At 36.2% G+C, this 25126-nt stretch overlaps 1 protein-coding gene across 1 annotated transcript in view; it reads left to right on the forward strand.

Annotated features, from left to right (window-relative positions):
* WDR64 (WD repeat domain 64) overlaps positions 1–25126 on the forward strand; it is a gene marked incomplete at its 3' end in the record, with an annotated part of 28351 nt that overhangs the window by 2778 nt on the left and 447 nt on the right. The window contains exons 3-9 of the mRNA XM_010177725.1: positions 5054–5156; positions 5672–5775; positions 9014–9043; positions 13595–13702; positions 15030–15241; positions 15756–15890; positions 18533–18612. Of these exons, the coding sequence (XP_010176027.1) occupies positions 5054–5156; positions 5672–5775; positions 9014–9043; positions 13595–13702; positions 15030–15241; positions 15756–15890; positions 18533–18612 (772 nt within the window). The remainder of the gene's footprint in view (positions 1–5053; positions 5157–5671; positions 5776–9013; positions 9044–13594; positions 13703–15029; positions 15242–15755; positions 15891–18532; positions 18613–25126) is intronic.

Raw genomic sequence — 25126 nt, forward strand, 5'->3', positions numbered from 1 at the left:
TTTCCCTCTTCACTGGGATAAATCTGCTCTTTACTTCAAAGGTGAAGCATTAGAGGTATGGCAGCATTTTAGTAGAGAGTTTTTTAACCAGAGAATTCTGTGTGTATTATTTGAATCTGTAGATGGGTGAGATGTAATCCATTTTTCTGTCTCTAATGGTGGTAAATAGCAAATCTTCATGTAAGAATTAGGTAACTATGAAATAGCACATCTGATTTACTCTCCTAGCTTCTAGAGATGCATATAGCTAGAGGATTTTCTGTGACAGAGTTGCAACTGCACTGTTTAGTATCCGTTGATGGACGTTTAATCTACCCATTTGTAAATTACTTCTGAACTCATCTAAAAAGGATACTTCCATAGTATCCACAGTTTTACACATTTTGGGAAAAAGTACTTTGTCTTGTTTCTTTTAAAGATAGTGTTCTCTTTTTCATGTATTATGAGAAATTATGAACACTTGCTGTAGAAAAGTATCTTTTATTAAGGCATTTCCCATGAATAGTGTTTCAAGCAACTGTTCTATAAAAATGACTGATTTTTACATCGTTAGAGCCAATCTGTATGAAGAGCACCCATGATCATATGTTACTACAAGATTTTGTTTGCTTGTTTTCTACCTGAAGACAGAATTGTGCAGATGGGACATAATTTCCAGCACACAGTAACTTTTCTATGATAACATAGGTGGCATGGCATATATGGCAAGTCCTTGCTGGACTTAAAAGCCATAAGGCAAGGTATTAACAATTAGCATGAACTGTAACTTCATTAGCATATTTACATTTTACGTTACACTGAAACATCACATTATTATTTGAACCTTGAAGATAACCAAGACCTTTTCTCTACATGTTATCAGCAATTCCTATCAATTAATTTCCTAATACCATGCTGAAGGCAGTGTATATGGTCCTTTCAATTTCATAAGCTTCTATATGGGAACATTTCTGGTTAATACCTCTCTAACATTGTTTTTACTTACAATGGCACATTATTCACAAACTTTGCTTATGTCAGGCATTATAGATTTTCTTCAAGGAGGGCTGGAGGGAAAACTGTGAAACAGTCAGTGGTAGAGGACATAAAACATCACGTAACTACCTTCTAGGGAATTTACCTATAAGCCCTCTTTATCAGATAGAGCTTTAGGCCACATCCAATTCCTTCCATTCTGCAATTCTGTGATTTGAATAGGTTCTAATGAAATAAAATGGGATTGATTTGTATCTGCATACTATGTGGTGGTGGTCTATTTAAATTTTTTTTCCTTTGAGAAACTCTGCAGTTTCTAAATGGTTCAGGCAATCCTGGAGTTACTAATGTCAGGAATTAAGCCAGTGCTTTTTATTCTTCTGACTGTGCCACAGGCTTGTACTTGTAGCTGCACTACAGCTCTAAAGTCTCCTTGTCTCTTTTTCACCTCTTGGCACTCAAAGTTGTACACATTTACTTACTGGTGAGGATCATAGACCTTTTTTTTTTTTTTTTCCTTTTTAATTTTTTTTATTTTTAATTTTACTGCATTTAACACTTGACTAGTCTACACCCCACTTGCTTTTCTCATCTTCCTTTGCTTTTTCATTCCTTTAAAGTGAAATTTTACCTCTTTTTTTGCCTCTTTTACCTGATACATTAATTCTTATTATGTTTATTAACCTACTAGTTATAGTAGAGATATCAAATTTATAAACTGCAACTTGGTTATGTCATTAATTATGCCCTGTGAACAATGTAAATAGCCTTGATCTTGCTTCACCTTCCTTTTTATCACTTAATTTTTCAAATGTATCATTGGTAACAGTTACTTTCTGTAACATCCTAAATAACCATCATGGTTTCTGCTGTCTGTGCTCCAGTTTTCTAATGATTATTTTTTCTAAAAGGACCGTGTTTCATCCCTGTTCTTCTGAGTTCCCCTGCTGCTTTTGGCACTGCTGAGCATGCCCTCAGTCCTGAAAGTTAAGGAAGAGGGATACACATCGCTTGGTTCCTTTGACATTTTTCTTTTATCATTTCTGTCTCTCTCCCATCCCCCTTTCCCACCATTCTATTCCTGACCCTTTGTTCCTCTCTTCCTACTCTCACAGATCTATTTTTTTTCAAATTCACTTCTCCATATCTGACCTCTCTTTAGCTTGACAAAATCTTCCAAACATATTTCCATGACCTAGAAAATCATGGCCTTGTGTGAGTGTTCCTATGTCTTCATCTTCCTGATGCTTCTCTTTTTCGAGAACCTCCATGTTCAAGTCTTTTCTAAGTTTCCAGCAGTCTCCACAACAATATACCCATTCTCAAAGGTCACTTTTTTATTAAAAAAAACATTAAAGTAATTTAAAATCTTCTCTTCAGTTAAATTAGGTTCTACCTTTAGTCATTTACTGCCTTCAAAATTTAAAACACCTATCCTGGACAGTCTAACAGCTATCACTGTGGTGGGCTGACCCTTGCTGGATGCCAAATGCCCACCAAAATCCACTCTATCACTCCTCCTCCTCAACTGGACAGGAGAGAGAAAATAGAACAAAGGCTTATGGGTCAAGATAAGGACAGAGAAAGATCACTCAGCAATTACCAGCATGGGTAAACAGACTGGACTTGGGGAAAATAAATTTAATTTATTGCCAATCAAATCAGAGGAGGATAATGAGAAATAAAACCAAATCTTAAAACACCTCCCCCCACCCCTCCCTTCTTCCCAGGCTTAACTTCTCTCCCAATTTTTCCACCTTCTCCCCTCTAGCGGCACAAGGGGACAGGGAATGGGAGTTGGGGTCAGTTCATCACATGTTGTTTCTCCCACACCTTCCTCCTCAGGGAGAGGACTCCTCACACGCTTCCTCTGCACCAGCGGGGGGGTCCCTCTCACAGGAGACAGTCCTCCACGAACTTCTCCAGTGTGAGTCCTTCCTGTGAACGACAGTTCTTCATGAACTGCTTTATCACGGGTCCATTCCATGAGGTGCAGTCCTTCAGGAACAAACTGCTCCAGTGTGGGTCGCCCACGGGGTCACAAGTCCTGCCAGCAAACCTGCTCCAATGTGGGCTCCTTTCTCCACGGGGCCACAGGTCCTGACAGGAACCTGCTCCAGCGTGGGCTTCCTGTGGGGTCACAGTCTCCTACAGGCATCCACATGCTCCAGTGTGGGGTCCTCCATGGGCTACAAGTGGACATCTGCTCCACCATGGACCTCCATGGGCTGCAGGGGGACAGCCTGCCTCAACATGGTCTTCATCACAATTTACAGGGGAATCTCTGCTCCGGCACCTGGTGCACCTCCTTCCCCTCCTTCTTCACTGACCTTGGTCTCCACAAGGGTTGTTTCACATCTTCTCACTCCTCTCTCCAGCTGCAAAATGCGCCGTTTTTCTTTCTCTTCCCCTTTATTAATTATGTTACCACAGAGGCGTTACTATTGTTACTGATTGGCTCAGCCTTGGCCAGTGGAAGGTCCGTCTTGGAGCCAGTTGGCATTGGCTGTGTCGGACATGGGGGAAGCTTCTGGCAGCTTCTCATAGAAGCCGTCCCTATGGCACCCCCTGCTACCAAAACCTTACCACGCAAACCCAATACAATCACTTATCAATGACTTGGGAAACTGACCTCTGCATCCCTTTCCCAAATGTAGTTTGTACTTTGAAAACTCTGGTTTTTTAGTGGCTAGCCTCTGAAAGTTGTGTAAATTGCATTTTGCTTTATCTTTTATGCTCTTTGCCAATCTCTGGTAGACATTGTGGGGTGGAGCTTGTTGGGATTCTCTGTCTTCATGTTGAAGTCAGCAGAAGCCATTTATGCAGCTGTAGGGGATTTCTAAGATGCCCCTTTTTTGGGCAGTGTTCTGCCTGCTGGGCAGAAGCAAAATATCAGATGTGGCACCACATCATGTCTACACGAAGCATGACAGGACACACCTGGGTCTCTCACTGAGAACTTCCACATCTGTTGGCTTCAGGGCAGCTACTGGCCTAGCCCAACCACTGCATCCAACATCTAAGATACTGAAGATCCAAGGTCTGGCATTTAGGATACTAAATTCTGTATCCTGTTTGGATATAGGATGGAAAGACAAGGTGATATTACAAGAAACTAGAAAGAGGAATGTAAGGGGCTATAATAGACAGGTGATATATTGACTGATGATGTATGATAGATAATAATTGTGTGCCTGGTAAGGAGGGAGCTGTGAAGTGAAAGATGAAGAGCAATGTTGTGTGAGAATATTTTTTTAAAGGTGTACATCTGAATCTCTCAAAGAAGAAAAATAGTAGTTCTGTTATATACCATGAAAAATGTTGACCTTAAAGAAATTGCAAAGTTTTGTCTTGCATCCAAAGGAGCATTGCTTTTGCTTTTAGAACTCATGGAAGAGTGTGTATATAATGTACATAATATGAGAAAGGAGATTTTAAAATATCTGTAGAGCTGAGTGGGACTGAACTGATTTCCTGAGGAAATAACTAACCTACTCTTGGGTACAGAGCTTGAGGTATGGCGACCATTTCAGCTGAAGTATTGTCACAACCCGGAACAGAAATGAGCTACTTACCTGAATATCCTGTCTGAGGCTCTCCGTCATCATCAGTACAAATGGAACATTGCCAGGCTTAGGGAGATGGCTGAAGAAACATTTTTTAAATGGACTTTATATTATTGGGTTTTTTTCAGGCAAATGGAAATCTGTTTTTTCTTCTAGCAGAGATTTAACTTTGGAAGCCCAAGTAGATAAAACTGAAAAAAGAAAATTGAAGATAACTGTTTACAAATAGTCATTACAAGACAAAGCTGTACTAACAGCTTTATCAATTAGTTGGTTTTTATTCCTAGAAATCCTTCCAAACATTGAAGAAAGATTGTGCCTGAGTAGCAGACCTCAGCAATCTAAAGTCGTATTGACAGCTAATGGTTAAACAAATAACACTAGGAAACTTATTCAAAGAATATTAAATTATAAAAATGTCAGATAAATATTTTACTTTATACATATAAACATATATTCCAGAAGTACATTTGTTATAAATTGCTTGTTTTGTTCTATTTTATTTTGTTTAGATTTTTGGCTATTTCATAGGAGAAACTGGTGCAATGTCTTCCCAGCTGAAAAAAGAAAACATGGTTTTCCTTGTATCTGCAAAACAGCAGATTACTCATACAGGTGACATACTTCATCTTGTATCCAAAACTATTTTTTTTAATGCCAAAAGTTGCACATTTTATTGAAAGTACAGTAATAAGATCTCATGTCTGTCTTTGCTTATTATTCATGTTGCTGCTTCTTCTTCTATGTTCCAGAATATATGGGTTTTTTTACTAAATTCATTGTGTCTAAACACTCCACTGCTGCCTTGGCCAGTTCTCCATTTTCCCCAAATTATTTTGAAGTTATGAATTTGTCTGATTCAGACTATTTATTTATGCAGTTATTCTTTGCCTTTCTGTATTTTTTAAATAATGTAGAAAGAACTAGAACATACATAGTTCATTAATATTTAAAAATGCAACATGATTATTTAAACCAAGTGTAATAATATATAATCTATGATATAATGCATTACTGCCTTGGAGTTGGTACAAATATGCATTTCAGGAAGAGAAAATGTTCTTGATATTATGATGTTGTTTAGATTTTATGTGTCTGTAACACGAAGAGTAATATTTTGTCATTGACAGTTGTCAAGAAACAAGATGTGATTATGGGTATAATGAAGGTGCCCTATCTGGATTTCACAGTAACAGCCTCTCAGAAAGGAGTGATAACTATTTTTAACAACCAGGTAATTCTGACTCAAACAATTTTTTTTATTTTTCCATTAGGCAGTATATATGGGAACCAAGTGTACTGTGATCTAGAATGCAAACTTACCCATAAAAAGGGCATCTTTTTTATTAAAGTTAACTTTTCCTAGATTTTTAAGTACAGTAGGAAATAAGCATTGTTATTTTCAGTTATAAACCTACAGAACAGTCCACAGAAGTTGGTAGAAAGTAGACATGACTAGTAAAATACATTCTTAACAAAAGTTAGTTGAATAGAAAATAATCTGCATTTCTTTTTAGAAAAAGCTTCCCTTAATACAAAATGTGCTATTGGAATTAACTTTTGCAAATACAGTGGAAACCAGAGAATTAACTGTTTTGTACTACTACAAAGAATAACCAGAATGGACAGAAACATTTATTGGTTGTTTGCAAAGAAGAGTCATTCAATACAGCAATATCTAGGAGTTTGAAAGTCTGGAATTTTCTGACATTTTGCATGACACTGCTTCACAGTTACTCCCCTCATCAGCAAAATGTAAGGAGACCTGTACCATTTTAAGTAGAACTTCAGGCTCAAGTCACTGTTGAAGTAGAATTTTTAAATGAGTCTCCCAGATGATTATATTACTATTTCAAGGTATGCACTTCTAGATGCTATGAGGTATATCACACATCTGTGCTTATTGGCACTTTACAATTGTACAATTTTAATACAAACAGTTTATTAAAAATTGTTTCAGACAATACAGTAAAACTTTAAAGCTGCACTAATGCTTTCTAGGGGTTTCAGCTAATCAGTGCATAATGCTTATGACAGGAGCATGTAAAGCAAGAAAGGACACTTATGGATGATTAAACCACAAAGCAATACAGCAGTTTTTGTAAATACTGAAATAATTTATTTGAAAGCCTAGTTCTCTGTCCTCCAGAGCATTATGCCTTCTACGTACCTACAAAAAATAATTTCACAAATATAACGTTAAAAATAGCTCTCTTCCCCACCCCCACCTTCGCATGCTGTTTTCAAGTTGAATTGCTGCCTCCTCATAGACTGAACTGATGTCACTCTGACATCAGTGACTGCAGCATAAATGATTTTACACCCAGCTGCTTAACGCAGTGAATTAGAGACCTCAAATCTCACTTATAAAACTGTATGTTCTGAAAATGTCTGAGGCATTGCAACAGCAGTCTTTTACTCATTATATGATCTCTGATCCCAATTGATCTGAGCAAATGAATTTTGACTTCATTAGAATTGCTTTGATACATCTTGATGCAAGGAAGAGAAAACTCTAGTTCTTTAGCATTGCAGTCATATGCATCCTGTTTGCTAGAATATCACTTCACATCACAAATGTGAATATAGACTTGGCATCTTTTGCGTCATTCTTCTTCTCTCAAAGACCAAGGATTTAAAGAGACCTGGCTTTAAAAACTCAACAAGTGAGGTTTTTTTACTAATTTGGCTTTGCAACATATTGGTAAGGGAATATGAAGATACTTGCCCTGGAGATGCTGCTTGGTGGGACTTGTGGTCTGGATGAGGGGCCAAAATACAAGTTCATGAGCAGTGCATTAACAAATAGTCATAGAGGCTTATTTTTGTATGATTGTTGCATTTTTAAAGTGCAGATTATTAAACATATGGTGTTCTTGGATGCACATATATCCCACAGAAGTCAGTGTGTGCCATGTACATGAAATCACAGAATCACAGAATAATAATAAATAATAATACTTGGTCTCATATAATTAGTGAATCTAATATAATACACAATTATATATGCTGTATTTTACATATATATATATACTGTGCCACTTATGGGGCATTTGCCTAGTAAGAAAACACATGTGAGGGAAGAGGCACGTCCATATTCTACTCATTCACTCTGGTGTAAATTGATGTCCAGTTCAAGCTTTCCACAAGATCGGCTTAGTATTATTCTCTTTGCTCTTTGGAAAACAAATATAACTTGACAATTTCCTTAATGGTTGTGTTATGTCCTTGCAGTCAGTTGACAATCTAGACAAGTTTTTATTTGATATTAGGTAGAAAATTAGAATAGTTTAAAACATTTAAAAAAATAAGAATAGGAACAATAAAGAGGTTGCAAACCATCACACAGCTCGTCAATCTATTAAACTTCAGTTAAATAAGAATTAATCAGATTTTTTATCAGCAAATAATTAGTGTCAGTCATGTTAGATGGCATTAAGAATGCTTAATTTAGTCTGTATGCATCAGGATAGCTTTCAAAATCATCTCCCATTTCACCAGTGCAGGGTTCCATCAACCACTACGAAAATCACTAGTCAATCTAATTATTGTCTAAAAGAGGGCTTGGAGATTTTTGTTAACCCTGGTTAACCCTGGTTTCTGATAAGAAATCCCATGTTCTCTTACATATCTGCAGCTACCAGAAATTGAAGTAAAGGCAAAGAAATATCCATTTGTAGACCAGCAGTTTGTCTATTTGAGGGCTAAGCATTGCTTTCTGCAACAATTGTGGACCTAATATACTTCAACACCTGTATGCAGCTCTGCATTATTAGCCATTTCCTGCTTACTCTAGAACATGAGACAGATAGTTTCCCTTCTTAGGATCTCAGACATGGATGCTGCCTTGATCAGCACAGAAGACCTGTAGGAGTAGGCAGCCTTAAGGAAAATTCTGTATGCACCCTCTGGTTAATATTACTGTCGATAAAGACAAATCTAATAACTGTGTGGATGTTAAAGTCTTGATTAACAATAACAAGTCTGCTTGAAGACTGTCCATGATGACACTTCTACGGGAAAAAAGATTTTGATCCTAGCTTCTTGGTTTATGAAATGTGGAATTGCTGGGATGCCACATCCTACCTCTTACAGGAGTTGAAGCTGTTCTAGCTGTGAAGGACCATTAGAAGAACAATTCCCTAAGAAGAACAGCTGATCTGCTCTCCACTGTAAAAAATTGGTATTTTTTTACTTATTTTACTCACTCCAACATCTCAATTTAACAAAAATAAACCAACAAGCAAACTATGAAACAACTGTGAGAGAAAGAAGAGGTTTAAGTTCCTCCCTATATATAGGGGAACAGACAGTAGGTTAAATATCTTTCTCATAAGACCTTATCCACAACTCTTTCTGTTGGCTATTACTGTTCTGTTCTGCCCGTGACACAGGTGAGCTGACTGTATTCAGACTTTTAATTTAATTTAATTGCTAACTTGTTATTGTGATAACATGTTTTGCTTTTTCAGATGAGGGTTCTGGCAACCACCAGTGTTGACGTAAGTTAATTTTCCTTCTTCTGTTAAATCATTTGAATTAAAAAGCCGTAGGTTCTAAAGTTAAATAATTAGAAACTGAGCATTATGCTAATGCTGCTTCCAACCTTGAGACTTCTATGTAATTTAGCATAGGGTGCCATAGGTCAAACAGCCTCAATTTATTCCTTTCAGTTATCGAAACAATTGGGTAACTTGACTTCTTTCTTCTGATAAAAAGAAGTCTCAGATAAATGCTGCTTTTTCTACCAAATTGTCCTTTAACCACTACCTTTCCAGAATTTTTTCTTAGAAGTTCCAACACTTCAATTGTCACTGTAAAATTTAAATAAGAAAAATTATAAATTTGTTGGTGAAAAACAGTCTACATCTTGCTAGGTAGATTGGTTGGCAACACAGTAAGTACTTTAAAAGCTCATTTGTACCCTGGGAGTATCACTGCAGATTTTAAGTAATAAGCTTCCTTCAGATGACCTGCAAACAAGAGAACTGTCATCGCTCAACAAAGTGACATGAACCCTTGCCTTAAAAGTCCATGACGTGTGTAGAAGGTGGCTAGCAAATTGCAGAATAATCCTTAGGTTCCTCTACCCTCTACTATTCAGTGTTCTCACTCTTAAGCTGTTTCCAAACAGAGACCAGAGCAACAGAGATCTTGGCCCTGAGGATATTAAGCCAGAAAGGCTGTGAAACACAGTAGTTCTGGGAATCAAATCCAGTGGGTTGCAGCCATCAGAACTTTCCCAGCATCATGATGGTATAAACAGAACAAGAACTATGAGTACAGATCATTTAGTGTTTTGTTCCAGGGATGTTATGGAGAACACATCACCTCAAGAAAACCTGATTTCATTTCTTGATGAGACTTATGTGACTGAGTGAAAAGAATAGAGGCATAAATATAATACACTTAAAACTCTGTATAGTATTCGTCTTCAACTTTCTGTTTTAAAATATGACCACTGAAAAAAGTCACTAGAGTGCATGTTAAATAGATTAAGAATTGTCCAGCTGACAGGTCCCCAAAATAGTATAGAATCATCATTGAATAATGATGGAAATACTGGTACTGAGCAAGTCACTTCTCTTGAAGAATGGAAGTGAAATGACTCTTAGTATAGCATAGAAAAGCATGAACAGACACAGTGGATGAACCAGACAAGCTGAAACAGAAACTGTATTGGAAAGGAGGGAGTGAAGATAGAGCCCTTGAGTGACAGGATGGAATAAGGAAATAATGAAAAGGTTCATGCTGTGCAGCTGCCTGGTTTGTCTGTCAAGTACAGCAGTGCTAACATAAATTCTTAAAGCTGTGGCTCTAAAGCTGGAACTTTTTGTTTATAGTCTCTGGCAGACTGTTCTCTTTTATCAGCTACTTCTCAGTGTACCAAATTAATCTATTAATTTGTGCATTGCTTTCTTCAGAACTTTCATACTAGTAGTTTCTGAGTAGCCTCAAGCCACACTAGGAGCCTGTTTTGGTCAAGAACATTCATTTTGGATATTAGTGATAGAGCACCATGCTCTGCTGTTTACACAGCCTGTTTATTCCACAGGCTAAGGTCCTTGAGCAAGAACTGGCCTGGAAGGCAGTGCTAGCTAACTTGAATGATCTCTCTGTCTCTGTTAGGCTCTAAACTTCTCAGTGAACATTCTCTGGGCCTTGCTATGCAGGAAGCCAAACTCATTTATTACAGTGATTTCTCCAGGCCTTTATGTCCACTGACCTTTGGTGTAATTTAAGTAATTTCACTGGAATTATTAAAGACAAATGTCGTGCAACCAAAGTTATTCTGTAGACTGGTGGGAAGCAGAGACTATTAAAGCTCTGCAGAGTGTAAATATATGGACTAACTTAGATTGCTGTGTGATTAAGAAACTAACTAAATTTTGTAAAGTTTAGTTGCTTCGTTGTGGAAAGTTAAATGTTGCTCGTTTTTTTTTCTGGATGTGAAAGGTCGAATCTCATTTATCAATATGTATGAAAATCTAAAATAAATAATTGTCTCCAGTGCTATATCAGATTTTCCAAGGGGCAAAGGGTTCCTGGCATCTCTTTCTATCATCAATGAGAAAGGATCTAGCTTTCCCTTTTCAGTTATTCTGTGCTGTGGAAAGGGCTCTAACCTCAGCTGAAATAAAAACTTGAAAATCTCATTGTCAGATGCCAGCACCCAGTAAATACCCAGTGCATTTTTACCTGCAAGTAGAAATGGAATAAGAAGAAAAAGACTAGAGTTTACAGAATGTCAAAGAGGTGACCTATAGCTCTTTTAGAACCAAGCTGCAGGAGAGTAGACTTTGAAAGTAGGCCTTGAGGAAGAGAGGTTAAAGGAAACTTTGAGAAATTTAAAGAAATTTGTCTGGAAACTGTAGCTCACTGCTGGATATGTGAACATCATTGTTCTAATATTTTGCTTAATTCCTCCATTAGAATTGATAAACTGTCCCCTGAGAGAAGAATATCCCCTGACAACCCATATGATGACAGCCATTTTCACTCTGTCCTGTGTTCTCAAAGCATTTGAATTTGACCATTAGTATGGGAAAACAGAGTAGTAGCCTTAAGCTAATATGCCTAAAAGATGTTTAAATACGATACAGACAGTTCCCTTGAGTTGCCAAGCTAATCTCTAGCCTTTCCCATTTGTTCTTCCTTAACTGTTACCAGACATCTGACTTTCTTCTGTCTTCCAAGATTATCCTCACAGATTAACCGAGTTGTTTCTCTGAACTGGGTGAGAAATACTTGATGTTCAATTGAGATAAGTCCCCTCTCAAGGCACATACTGACTGACTTGGAAAGATTCATTTACCAGGACAGCATATGTAGGGAATAGAACTTTTCATGGGAGGGGGCATTTGATCTGTAAATAAGGACTAGTCATGCCTTCTCAGATCACTGTCCTGTAATGTTATTTGGGTTTTTTTAATTGTTTCAAAGTAATATCAGAGATTCTTGGTTGTGTTTCTAGGCAAGTATGTGAAATAAAGATTTTGGTATCACTGTTTTAAGTCCTTTCATCAGGGCTTGTTTTATTGGCTAAAATTCAACTACAACAAAAAAAAGAAAGCAAAGGGACATCTATCCCTTAGACTTTCTCTGCAAGCAGTCAAGTACAAAGATTCTCCTTACTGCTTGCTTTTGATCTTCCTTTTGCCTCCATACCATCTCACTACATGTGGGAGCCTGCAAAACCTTTACAAAATGCAGCTCTGTTACTCTGACTGCATCGCAAACCAGCACTACAAAATACCAACTTAATTACAAATTTAGAACCAGCTTTTTCATACCAGTTAGTCATTGTTATCTGACACTACTGTAAGGACTCTAAAAAGCCACAGATAATAAAGTCTTCTGTAAGAATTACGAGCAATCCATAAGGCCCCTGCAGGACTGACATTTTCCATGTGTTTATTGTAGAAAGCAGCACAAGAAATCCTTGTAACTTGTATTACTACTTGTATTTTCTTGTATTACTACTTGCCCACAGATCTTTTTGGTTCTTAACTCACTTTGTGGATGTAGACTGTATCTTTAGCAACATAGGTCCCTGTTTTAGCTGTTTATCAAGTACTTCCACTATAACTGTTTTTTATAACAAGTAGTTATCGCTTACTTGAAGAACTGCCAAAAAAGTGTTGTTTAAGTTGACATTGCAGACATAACAAAAAATACTCTGTATTTCAATATGTGAACTTAATACAGAAGTAAGATAAATATAAAAGCCTATATAATAAACTATAAAATAAGATTTTTAAAATTAACCAAAATGGAAATGAAATGGAGCCTATTCTGTTTCAATCCTGCACTTATTTAGGAAGGTCCAGTACATTTTTAGGAAAAAAAAATCAAACAGCTACTAGTGTTTCAACAAAAAAACCCCTCAAATTCTGTCCGGTATAGTAGTGAATTTGAGACCCTAATCTTACACATTGCAAGATAAATTATTTTACATTGACCTATGTAATTGCAGGTATTCTTGCAAGATGCCTTAATATGGGCAGATGTATTGTAAATCTTTGTAAATATTTGATCAGCCTATTAGGAGAATTAAAATTACTTAATACAAGTTACTTATTTTCATAAGCATTTATCTCAGCAGGGTTTGTGCTATTATAGCTGAAATCTTTTCTGCCTTTTAACTTGCTTTTTTTTTTGAACTAAAATGTATCCAAGAAAAATTTATATCTGCTTTACCATGGATGTTATAGCTTAAATTTCCTCTGCTCAGTGTGTTTTTTTCAGTGTCATCACAGTTCAGTTAACAGTATAGAGGTACTGTATCCTCTCATGTGCAACATCTGTGCATCTGAGGTGAGTCACTGATAACAGAGGTTGAGCCTGAGAGCTCTCATGAGAGCCTAACTTCTCATGAGAGCTATTCCTGGAGTTAGAACTCTCAGTTCCATTAACTGGGAATCGATCTAGCAGCCACGAGTGCAGAGTATATAGAATTTATGTGTAGATGGTTTAAAATATGTACTTAAATGACAAAGGTTATAAATTTACAGAGAAAATCCTTATTTAGCTACCCTTTTTATTTTTGTCAGGATACTGCTTGGATCACTGGATGTGATTTCCTACCTCAGCTGAAATGTGTCGTGGCTGTAACTGAACGGACAGTCATCGTCTGGGACTATAAATCAAAAGGGAGTCAGGTAGAATGTTGAATGAGACAATGCTAAAGAGGAAGCCTGAAAAAGATTAGTCTTTGTTTTCAATCTACATTCATGTTCCTTTTGTCTAACAGGATGAAGACATTAACTTTTGTATTTGTAGCAACTCAGTGAAACAGTGGAATTTGTACAAAAGAAAGAATACCCTTTCCACACCAAATGGGGTCATTGCACTGTCTTAAAAACTTGTAAAAAAGAGGAAAATCTTGTACTATATTGCAAACAAACCCCAAAATAATTTGTTTTCTATGTATATCTGATGCATTTGTGTGCACACGTATAGCTAATGTGTGTGCATGTGCATATGTATATCTTGGAATCTATTAAGAATCAAGGGACAGGTTTCCTGAGGAATTTAACATTGGTTTAAAGAAAACACTTCTTCTTATCCTGCATTTTGTCTGGGACTTTCTAAGATCAAAAACATGTTGATGTTGACAGTGTATGTGCAATCAGTTAAAATTTTCTTGAATGGCTTCCTCCAGTCATTACATCAGTGAGAGCTGAAACTGTACTATGGCTGAATGGGAGCAGTAGAGACCATAGGAATAGACAGTTCTGTATCTGTGTTATGTCACTTTAATGTTTTTGTGCCACACAGACGACATTGAAGAAGTTAATTGCTATGGCATGTGAGCAGTTGCCAGTTTAGGTTGGCAAGGATGCTTTAATCAAATAACAGATGGAGTCAGGCAGTAGAACCAATAAACTGTATAATGCAAATGACCCAAAATTCCATTCCCAGGACTTCTCAGTCTAGCAAAATACCACAATGGCTAACAGCTGTATTCATTCTCACTATCTTAATTCCTGAAAACTCAAACACCTGCCCATATAAGTACAGTTGGTACTTCCAGGCTGTATTAATAATTAGGACTCTGGTATAATTTCTCTCTGTGTGTTACTGTGGCATTTTGTTTTTGAATAATTCCTTAATTTGGCTATTTCCCATTTTATTGTAGACAGCATTTTATATTTGAACAGGAGAACATATACAGGCTTAGTAAATATACCATCCCACTTAGCATGGCAAGATCCTCCCTAAAATTTGTAATGAATACTTCTTCACTGAAATGGAAAGGCCAACCTATGAAATAAGGGCCTCACTGAAATCCGTAAAGTGTGCATTTAACCTTGCTTAGTGATGATTTTCCGTTAATTTTTAATACCAGGTAACAGCTGTCACAGGGGGAGCTTGCAAAAACAAAGTCAAGAACTGAATACTGATATAAGTAAATAAGTATGGTATGTTCAGTCAACTTAAGGGTTTGTGTGCAATATCTAATAAACTATCTACCATATTTCACAGAATTGCTTTATCATCCAACCAATAGAAAATATTCTGCTCTGTGTTTGCACGGTGACAATGTCAGATCACCTGGCTGAGGATAATATCCTAATGGGAGATGACAAGGGTTATGTTCACATGCTTACTATGTCCAGTGATCACTTTGCATTGAAACGACATAAAGGCAAAAAAGAATCACAACTTCAGGTCTTGGACTCCAAAACTTTTAACACGTAAGTTGTTTATAATAAAACATTATTAACCTGGCAATTTTATTTTTTTGAATTTGAGTTTTCTCTGACCTAAATGGAGGATTACCTTTTGCATATAAATTAGACACACCTAACAGAAAATTTTGCAAACTGCAGTAAGTATGATTTTCTTGTTGTTGTGTGAAGGAAATGCCATCATTTTCAGTAGGAGATCTTATAAGCGATCTTACAACAGAGATTCTGCAGAATAAAACTCCAGGGAATAAGTCACAATTGTCATTACCCAGTTCGACATAGGCACAGCTTTATTGTGCCGAATTAGATGGAAGCATAATTGCTACTAGAGAAACACGTGATTCAGCCCTAACTTTAGCTCTGATTGCTTTTGAGCTGAAAGAGTGGTTCTGTATCTGCCCTGGATATTAAATGCTAGCATTGGTTGTGTATAATCTCACTGACTAAATCCCTATCCACTTAGGGGCATATTACAGTAGATACCAGTATATCCTAATTACATCTCAATTTCTATCCCTAGTGTTAAACGCAAGCTACATGATGACTGGGTTCTGAAAGTTAAGTATATTTCTGACCTAAATTGTTTTGGATCCTGCTCCTCAGACAGCATTCATTCATTTGTTCTGGATGACATAAAGCGACTAGAGGACAACTTGTAAGTATAAGACATCTGAAAAAATTGACCTTGCACTTTATAACTCTGCATGAGATCAGTGCCTTGCAAGATACCATCCTGTTTTATTGAAGTTGTCCTTTCTATAAGCATTGTTAATACAACTACTTAAATACTTGAACATTTTTGTTTGTTAGCTTTTGATGTAGTAGAGGACTGTCCTTCTATGTTCATTACTCACAACCCTTAAAAAAAAGTTGTTGGCGGTGTTGTCTGCTCCACCTTCTCCTCAGCAGGCTAATTTTAGTTAGAAAATTGATTGCTTTTTAACATGTATAGCATGTATCCATTCATTTAAAATTTATATCCACAACTAAGTTTTATTTAGAGTTTCAGTTTCAAAACTTGCAGTTACACAAGCTTAAACCAAGAAAGTGATTTATTCTGAGGGCTGTGAAAGGGATTTACTCTGCAGCAGGAAAGGGGTTGTGGCCTCCTCATTTATACCATATCATTCATATGGTCCATCAGTGCTATAGCTGATTTCAAGCCTTACTAGTCTGTGATTTTAGAAGACTTTATAGCCAAATCAATAAATAAATAATACAAACACAATTTGATGTAGAAAGGAACTATAGATAACATAAAGCATGGTAAATGTTAGTTTAGCTTTACAGTCCCTCTGTGAGGTACATCCAGAGATTAATAGATTTTTAAGGCTAGTAGCAACAATTATAATAATCTGTTTTATCTCTTGTATAACACAAGCCATCAATATTCACGTAGTAATTCTTGCATCAATCCAATAACTTTAGGTTTTATGAGTATTACATGTCTGTTGTGAACGGGGAGAGTGAAATATGAAATAATTACAGTTTGTCCAAGGTCATATACTGTGTCAGCAGAAAAGCTTAGAAATCCTATTTAATTTTGCTGGGAGTTTTGGAAAAAATAGAATTAATTTGAAGATAAAAGAAAAAAAAAAGACTGCAGAGCCAGAAGTATAGTCAAAAGAGTATATGCTACCACCATACACAGTTTGTTATATAGAACATTAACTGCAAATATCTTGGTAGGTCTTTTTCATTTACTGACTATAATTGTGTCTCTAGTTCCAATAAATACATTTGTCTAAGCAGATTCATGCTGCAGCTAAATCAATTTATGTTTAGATAACTAAAAAATTATACAGCTGTTAAAATGAAATTAATAGCCCTAAAAATCCTATGCATCAAATAACTTTGAAACACCCATTCAGTAAGTAAATATGGTTGTACTATATGATTTACTGGTGCTCGCAAAATAAATTTCCCCAATTAACTTTGCAGCAAACCGTTGTTATTGTGCTTGAATAGGGATGCAATGTATGTTGTTTCCTATGTGACTGTTAAGTTTCTTTGTGGATAATGACTGATAAGCAGTTGAAACCTGTTCTTGTAAAGGATCTTAAAAAAGGAAGGTGTAGATGGGTTCATTGGGTGCTTCTCTTGCAAGGCCATAACTTGGGAAGGACTTCACATTGCTGAAACTTCTTATTCATGCTGATGTTAGAATACCAAGACCATTTATTAAAAAGCCAATAAACAGTTATATGGAAATATTAAATTTAAGAAATAAAGGAAAAATATGAGAAATCCTGAGGAAATCTGACAATCACACGTCTAAATCAATTACTTGCTATTTTATACCATCAAGACAATTAAGATTCCTCTGTTAGAGCTCTGGAAAGAAAGCTTTGCTCCCTCTAAGTAATAGGGAGTGAAGAGACATGTATTTACACTTGCCTAGAAAGAACAAGCTCTTTCATTAATCCTCAGAGTTTCCAGAGTCTTTTATAAAATTTACTGTCACCCTCAGCTATGGTTTACATGGTTACTCTCTAGCCCAGACTAAATGAACTGTCTGGATTTCATTTAATTCTGTATAGCTTAATTACACTGACAGTTATTGTTTCCTGGGAGATAAACTGTTAACCATGCTATTGCTGACTCTAAAAATCAAGAAAATATTCACTCATTAGTAGCAATGCATGAAACATGGACAGATAAACAGATGTTGCTCAAAGGGTGAGTTTAGAAGGGACACTAAGTCAATCACAGTCTATTTTAAAATTTTTTAAATTCCTGTGCTTTTGCAGTAAATGCAACAGAATAATTCAGTTCAGTTTCAGAAACTTGCAGTCTCTTCATGTTAATATACAACAGAAAATAGATAAAATAGAGACTATGCATTATACAATACATTATAAGTAAGCAGGACAAAAGTAACTGTGCTTACCTTATGCGAAATAGAGACCACAGTAGAACATCTATGCCAAAAACAGGCAAAGGCAGTTGGTTTGATACTTTTCCTCAATGTTGAACTGCTTTAAGCATGCAGATGTGTGTGAAGGCTTACTTTGGCAACAGCTCCCATTTTTGGATTCTGTTTGGAGTGTGACTGGTAAAGGATTCAGATGTTCATATCAGAGATGTATTACTTTAATGGAAAGTGTATCCTGTAGCCATTTTATTGCTGCTAAGAGTATATAAGTCACTGTTATAAATCCATTTTCTTTTAACAAGAGATTGTGTACCTTATGCAAACAGCTATTCCATATACTACAGAAAAAAAAAGTGGAATTGCTGTAGACTGTATTTTCCTAATATTTCTTACCTGATTAACTGTTTTATTAATAATTACAGACCTGTAAAGGAATTTTCTGTCCCTAGAGGGGTCAATGCCTTCATATACTGTGGAAAAGCAAAAGTCATTGTCACTGGGGGTAAGTATTGGGGTTTTTTCCAAGAGATTGTTCTGTTGCGAATTTTTTTCCCAGTTAAATAAGTTCAAATAAAGCTGATTTAGTTTCTTAAAAATTTAAATAATAGCTTCTGTCTTAATGATAGGAAACAGAGGTCTTGCTTTTAATTGCTGGGAGCCTCACTCTAAAAAGATACAGTTCCTGACAGGAATCTATCAAGGGCTCAGTCTGGGTTTAATTCAAGTATCATGTTATTTATATAATACAGGAGAAGCAGTACATTGATCTTCTCTAAGGAACCTTTCTAAGTCACGGTGGTAACTGTCTTGGCCAGGTTATACACATTACTCCTTGCAGTATCAGTAGGGCTCCCATCTTTTCCTATTACTCTTCAGGCATCCTCTCCTGTCTTAAGAAATCACATTGGCCCATCTTAATGCTTTCCTTTGCTCTTCTCTCTGATCACATTTCCCCAAAGCCTGGCTGTTCATTCCTTCTCCCTAAGCAGACTACAGAAATAGCACTCTTACATCAATTTCTTCCCTGTTATCCAATAATTTTGTGAGCTTATTTCATGCTGCAGAGTATGACTGGAGGTATGGCAGCAGTCTTGTTTGCATATTCTGTCTGATGGGGTGCTGCCCTAGAGTGACATCTATGCTGCCTATCTCAAGTCTTCAGTACAGGAGTCTTGCTCAAAAGTTTGTTAAAAATTGTTTTGAATAATATATCACATAGCAATTCTTCCGTCTATATTTAACAAGAAAAAAACAAAATGACCGAGGCTCTGCTGTCCAGCCTTGATAATACACAAGACAGCAAAATAAATTTGGAAAGAAAAAAATAACCAAAGACCTACACATGGGAAATAATGCAATTCAAATTGAATTGTAGGAGTTTACCAAAGGGAAAATTGTGGCAGATATAAAAATAAATATCAGTCAGTTCTATTGTTTTTCTAGATAAAAGATTTAAAGTGAAAGCAATAGGGCAATAGGAAAGTTATTAGTGAAAATTTTGAAATTCAGCTTTGGGGGAGATCTTATTTACATTTATTACCTTGTCACAAAAAGTAGTCTGGAGAAATTTACTGATGACATAAGGTAAGGAGCCCTATAAAACAGAAAGTGGTTAGTATTTCCTACAGGTAGAACAGAGGATTTTACTGTAATAATAAAAACAAGGTACAGTTTCTGAGTAGGACAGAAGGTCAATTACACAGGAACTAATAAAAGTTTCTGTTGCACACTGAAAATTCTTCTTATAGAAATAGCAGAAGAAGAGACAAATCTGAATAAACTTCCTAAGAAAATAAGAATAGCTATTGTAGGCCAAACCAAAGGTCGGCCTAGCCCACTATCCCCTCACTGACAAGTGACCAGCAATAAACACCTACAGCAGAGTATAAGAATAGGGTAATCATGCAGCAATGATTGCCTTAGGTACCTGTGTTAGTTGAAATATCTGTTCTGCAGGTAACAAAGAATTAACTTCTCTGATTTGACACTAATAAAACCTCATGCTGTACTGGAATCCACTGTATGGTTGATATGAGCCATGTTTGAGAAAGACTATTTGAATATGAAAAAAGGGTGGGGGAAACCTATCACATAGGGACTAAACCTATCACAAAGAGACAAAAAAGTGTCTTTTCTATATCCTAGCAAAATGACAACAAGGAATATCATTGCTATCTATAAAAATATCAGAAGAACAAATATTAGAGTAAAAATTAGAGCAGTGATGTTCTGGAAGAGTCTTCTGAATGGTGTCAGTTATGGAAAGAAATGTCCCCCTCAGTTTAAAACGGAGCTTGAGATTTTTGAGAACGATAGATTGCATTATTTCTCTGTGGTGGCTGGAGGCTAGACTTAGAATGGAGGATCTCCTATCCCATATAAATGGCTACCTAATCAGAATTTTTTAGAAGGAGATGAGCTTTCTCAACATTGCATTTTAATTTATCTTGACTTCTGCTAGACAGAAATGCAGAAAACATGGGCAACATGACAAAAGTTTAATAATATCGTATTCAAGACTCTGTAATGATGATTTTGAAAAAATATAAGAATTGCACTTACTTCTAACATTCGTCCAGTCCATTCCTGCATCATAACATTTACCTACACATAATTTGGAATCCAGTCTTGCTTGTTTACCCACTGGCATTCATCTTGACATTAAAAGGCATCCTGCTGCTTCTCACCCTCCTTTCCAGTGCTTAGTCTTGCTGCTTCCCTTGAACACAGAAAGAAATTATTCCTGAGATGAATTACTAAGAGTCACAGAAGAGACTGGGAATGCATGGCCAGGGTGGGATCATCTCTTTCAGTTTCACTGTGAATTTTAGATCAGCCAGGGACTACTATGAAGCTGCAGCCAGAATTAAGAATAATCCTTTGGCACTTGAGAGAACCATCTACTAAAGTCTTCAGAAGTTGAGCTTTAGAGTTCAGTGCTCTATTAATAAAATACACTGCTCATAACAGGAGTCAGTCCGACTAGAGCACACTATGGTTGACTCTGTATCTTACGAGCTGTCTCTCTCTCTTGTCTGGCTGAGAAATGCATGTTGATGATCCAGTTAATGAGAGAATTAAACTGTTTCAAATAAACAGGCTAGTCTTGTTGATTAGAAAGCCTACAATTTTACCTGTAACATACCCTAAAATTCAAAGACCAGAGCAGTTAAATAATTCAGGAATCATAATATATAGATTTCTTAGTGACATGTACAAACATTTGTAAAAACTATTTTTATATGTCACATTCAGCAATTAAAATTTAAAAAAAAATCCAGCCTTCAATTGCAGGCTAGCTTCTAAAGTATTGAGTGGGAATAAATCTGCTAATCACTTTGCTAAACCACAATCTATTATTATTTAGCCAGATGTTTATAGCACAAGTGGTATGCAAAATACCACAATGTATTATTACACTAGGAACTGACTATTAAAAAAATCATGTTTTAACACCCTTACTCTTCCAAAATTTATTTGTTTTATTTGAATATGCTCATGAGTTTGACAATACTGTGACACAAACTGATTTTGTCTTCCAGATATTTGACATTTATAACAATGAATAAGAAAGACACAAGCAAACCTAGTACAGATTTCATTTTTCATGCTAAAAGCTAGATTTCTTCAACCAATAAAATGATAAAAGCCTGATAGTGGCCTAAAATATGGAGCCCATAGTAATTTAGTGGAATTTTTCTGCATGGTGTTTTGCATTATGTTGAATGGGACAGAGATATGACTTTCCTCTTATTCTATATGCATTTCAATTCCAGCTATGTCTTAATCATCACCTCAGGGAACAGCTAGAGTTAAAATCAAATTATGTCTGCATATAAAAGCTGGACATAATAAGTTTTAAATTATGTGATACATCAACTTCTAACCCTATTATTTCTTCAAATCCAGCTATTTTTCTGTGAGCAATAAAGTAGAAGAAAAACTATTCTTGATTTCTAAATCTAGCAGAAGCAGCTTAAGACTGATAAAAGGAAGTCTCTGTGCTTGCCCAGTATCCTTTGTGTATTCCTGGCACAAGTAAAGTAACTGGCAACATTTTATAACTTTTTTTTTTTTTTTTTTTTTTTTCTTACTGGCACTATACATTGGTATTGACATTTTCAGGAATTCCCAGGAATCATACTTATAGAAATCATATCCCAGAACTCCACTAATACTAGCCCTCACAAGTATAAGCAGACTCTTTTCTGTGATGCAGTCTAAATTTAAGAAGATCATATGTAGACAGAAAAGGCAGCACAAAAAAAAGAAAGAGACATTGATCAATATGATAAATATATGAACTTGTGTTAGTTTACCAGATGTCTAATTGTTCTGAAGAGGTTTTCCAGGCAGTACAACCCAAGATTATTTAAAAAACAGGCTTGACAGAATGACAAGTTGTTTTAAAGAATAAGAGGTCCTTCTGTGTGCGAGGAGCAACATAGAAATTAGGACTTGTATTATTATTTTCTAGTTTTTCAGAGGATGCCAAGCTAAGCATAGCATTTTCTCCATTCAGAAAAGCTATTATTCTCAAGGGGTTTTCAACACCACTGAAATTCAGGCATCTCAGCAGACTTGAACTACCACACAAATTGCAAAAATGTGTGAGCAAAGAAAACAATTTGACAAAGGATCACATGTTCAAAGAATGCATTGGAATCCATAACTTCTTTCTAGAATAGAGCTGTGGTCACAGAAACTGACTTTTTAAAAACTCCTAAACACATACTTTCATAATTATTTATCTTGGAATGGAGAACATAAAACTGAGCCCATTATGATCCAAATAATTGTTTTCACAGAATTTTAAAAATTTGCTGTCTGATATGTAGACAGATAATTAATCTTCTTCAAGCTTTTCTTGAATATGCTTAGTCCCTATGCCTTCTGTGTCAGGATTCTGAATCCTAGAGGCATATTTGAAGCATAGAGAGAATAAATGTTCTAGCAAATGTTCCAGTGAAGCAGTGAAGCAGCAAATGTTAGGGCCAATCTGGCATTAGTCCAGAAAGAGGGGAGAGAACACATCTACTACAACCAAATCCACCATTATCTCAGCATCAGTAAAAGGAACAAAACCTAATCCACTATTTCACATAAGAAGCAAATAGCATTTTTAACATAGGGAAAGGTTTTCTTTCCTAATGACACATGACACTTGTTCTTCCTGTTAATGTCTTAAGTAAAGGACATGTATTAGTGATTCGATTCTCAAAATAAACTCTCTGTGCCACAATTAAAGGGCACTACCCTCCCCTCCATTCATCTGCCATCACCTTGGAAATGTAAAGAACAGAGCAATTAGGAAGGCTAAGAAATATCCTGTTCCTCAAAAGTGCAGCATGTAGGTAGTTGAGTAGGTGAGATACTATCAACAGCTTGGATCTAGTTCACTGGTATTTTAAGCATAACAGTTTCCATTTGGGGCTGCTAAAGGGCCTGTTGCTGAAGCAGTGTCTATTCCCTCTGATTATAGCTGATCTCACCTGTCTCACTGGAGGCTCCTATCTACCATATTTCCTGTCCTCCTGTTGACTTCATGGAAGGTCTGCCAGATGAGTTTTACTTCCATGGTCTTGTTTCTCAAGTAATGTATACTGGCCTGGTTACAAGACTTCTGATAACTTATGGGACATGTCTATGACAGCCCAACACACCACCTGAGGAAATGAGCAGGGTCCCAGAATGTTCTCTAGTTTCTCCATTCTAAATGGCTTTACAAACCTCTTGTGCAATTTGAGCCTTTTTAAGTGACTTCCTGTCATGCTTACAGCATAGAAAGCTAATTCAGAATAGTTTTGCCATTGGCAAACTATCAGCCAACTGGTTGCCATTGAAGTTACTGCTGGTCAGCTACTTATCCATGGCTCCCCTTTCCTATGCAGAAGTTATCCCTCTATTGTGCCAGTCCAGCTGTTTGCATGGTTGCACTTTCAGTCACACTTATGAAATTATCTGGCATAAACCAAAATTACTTGCTGTTGTAGCTATTTTAAGAGTAGATAATTTCTCCAATGAACCTCTCTCATTTAGAGAGAGGCTGCATAAACAGTGTAATCAATATAACTGAGAGGACAGTAATGTTTAGCAGAGGAAAAGGGAGAAGAGGTCCTCCTGAATGAATCACGTATTGCTGTATTAAGAAGGAAAGGAATAGATCTCTGGAGAGAGAGAGGGAGAGACTGACCAATGACAGTAGGTTGAACAAGCTTAAGGAAGAACCCTGGAGAGCAGACTGCAAGAGCTGACCTTTAACTCCTCATTGTTAACAAAACTGAGCTGAGCTTCACAGTCTTGAGGTTTTATGAATGTTCTTTTGGGGCATGTACTTACTAGTCTGGAGGTTTTTTTTGGCTTTCTCCACTTCATTTTAAGCTGAGAGAAAATTAAAACTCAAAATGAAGTCTAGATAAAATATGGCTGTTTCATTTATTGTGTGTCAAAACAGAGTGTTCAGCTAATTGCATACAATTCATACACTTGCAATATTTACCAGGAATTGAAAGTTAAAATATGAATTAATTAATGTAAAATTTAAACTGGGCTCATGTTCTCTTGAAACTCATGTGAAAAATATAAAATATTTCAGAGCACTAGATACAGTTGTGTTTATATCAATATGTAAACCCAGGAGTTTACTATTATATTTTTAACCTCTTTGTGTTTTGAAACATTTACAGAAACTATTATGAAAATAGTATCAAAAGATTAATCTATAATGCAATCAAAGATTATTCTCTAAATTGTAGGTGAATTTAATGTTTGAATATACAAATAAATGTGAAAGACCTAATTCTCATTTAATCCAAGACACAAAATCACTCATTAGCAGTTGTTGTTCCTATCTGCCTTCATATTTCATGTCTGCTCCCCTTCCTGTTCTGAATGCCCACCCTCTTCCATAGGGTAGTCATCCCTTCATTTTCTGGCTAAGTGGACACAAATATTGTTTTGACATTTTTGTAAATTAGGTCTTTGAAGGAAAAAAAAATATGAGCTTCAGTTCTGTT

This window comes from Antrostomus carolinensis, unplaced genomic scaffold (genome assembly GCF_000700745.2).
Source record: "Antrostomus carolinensis isolate BGI_N321 unplaced genomic scaffold, ASM70074v2 scaffold7421, whole genome shotgun sequence".
Classification (NCBI taxonomy): Eukaryota; Metazoa; Chordata; class Aves; order Caprimulgiformes; family Caprimulgidae; genus Antrostomus; species Antrostomus carolinensis.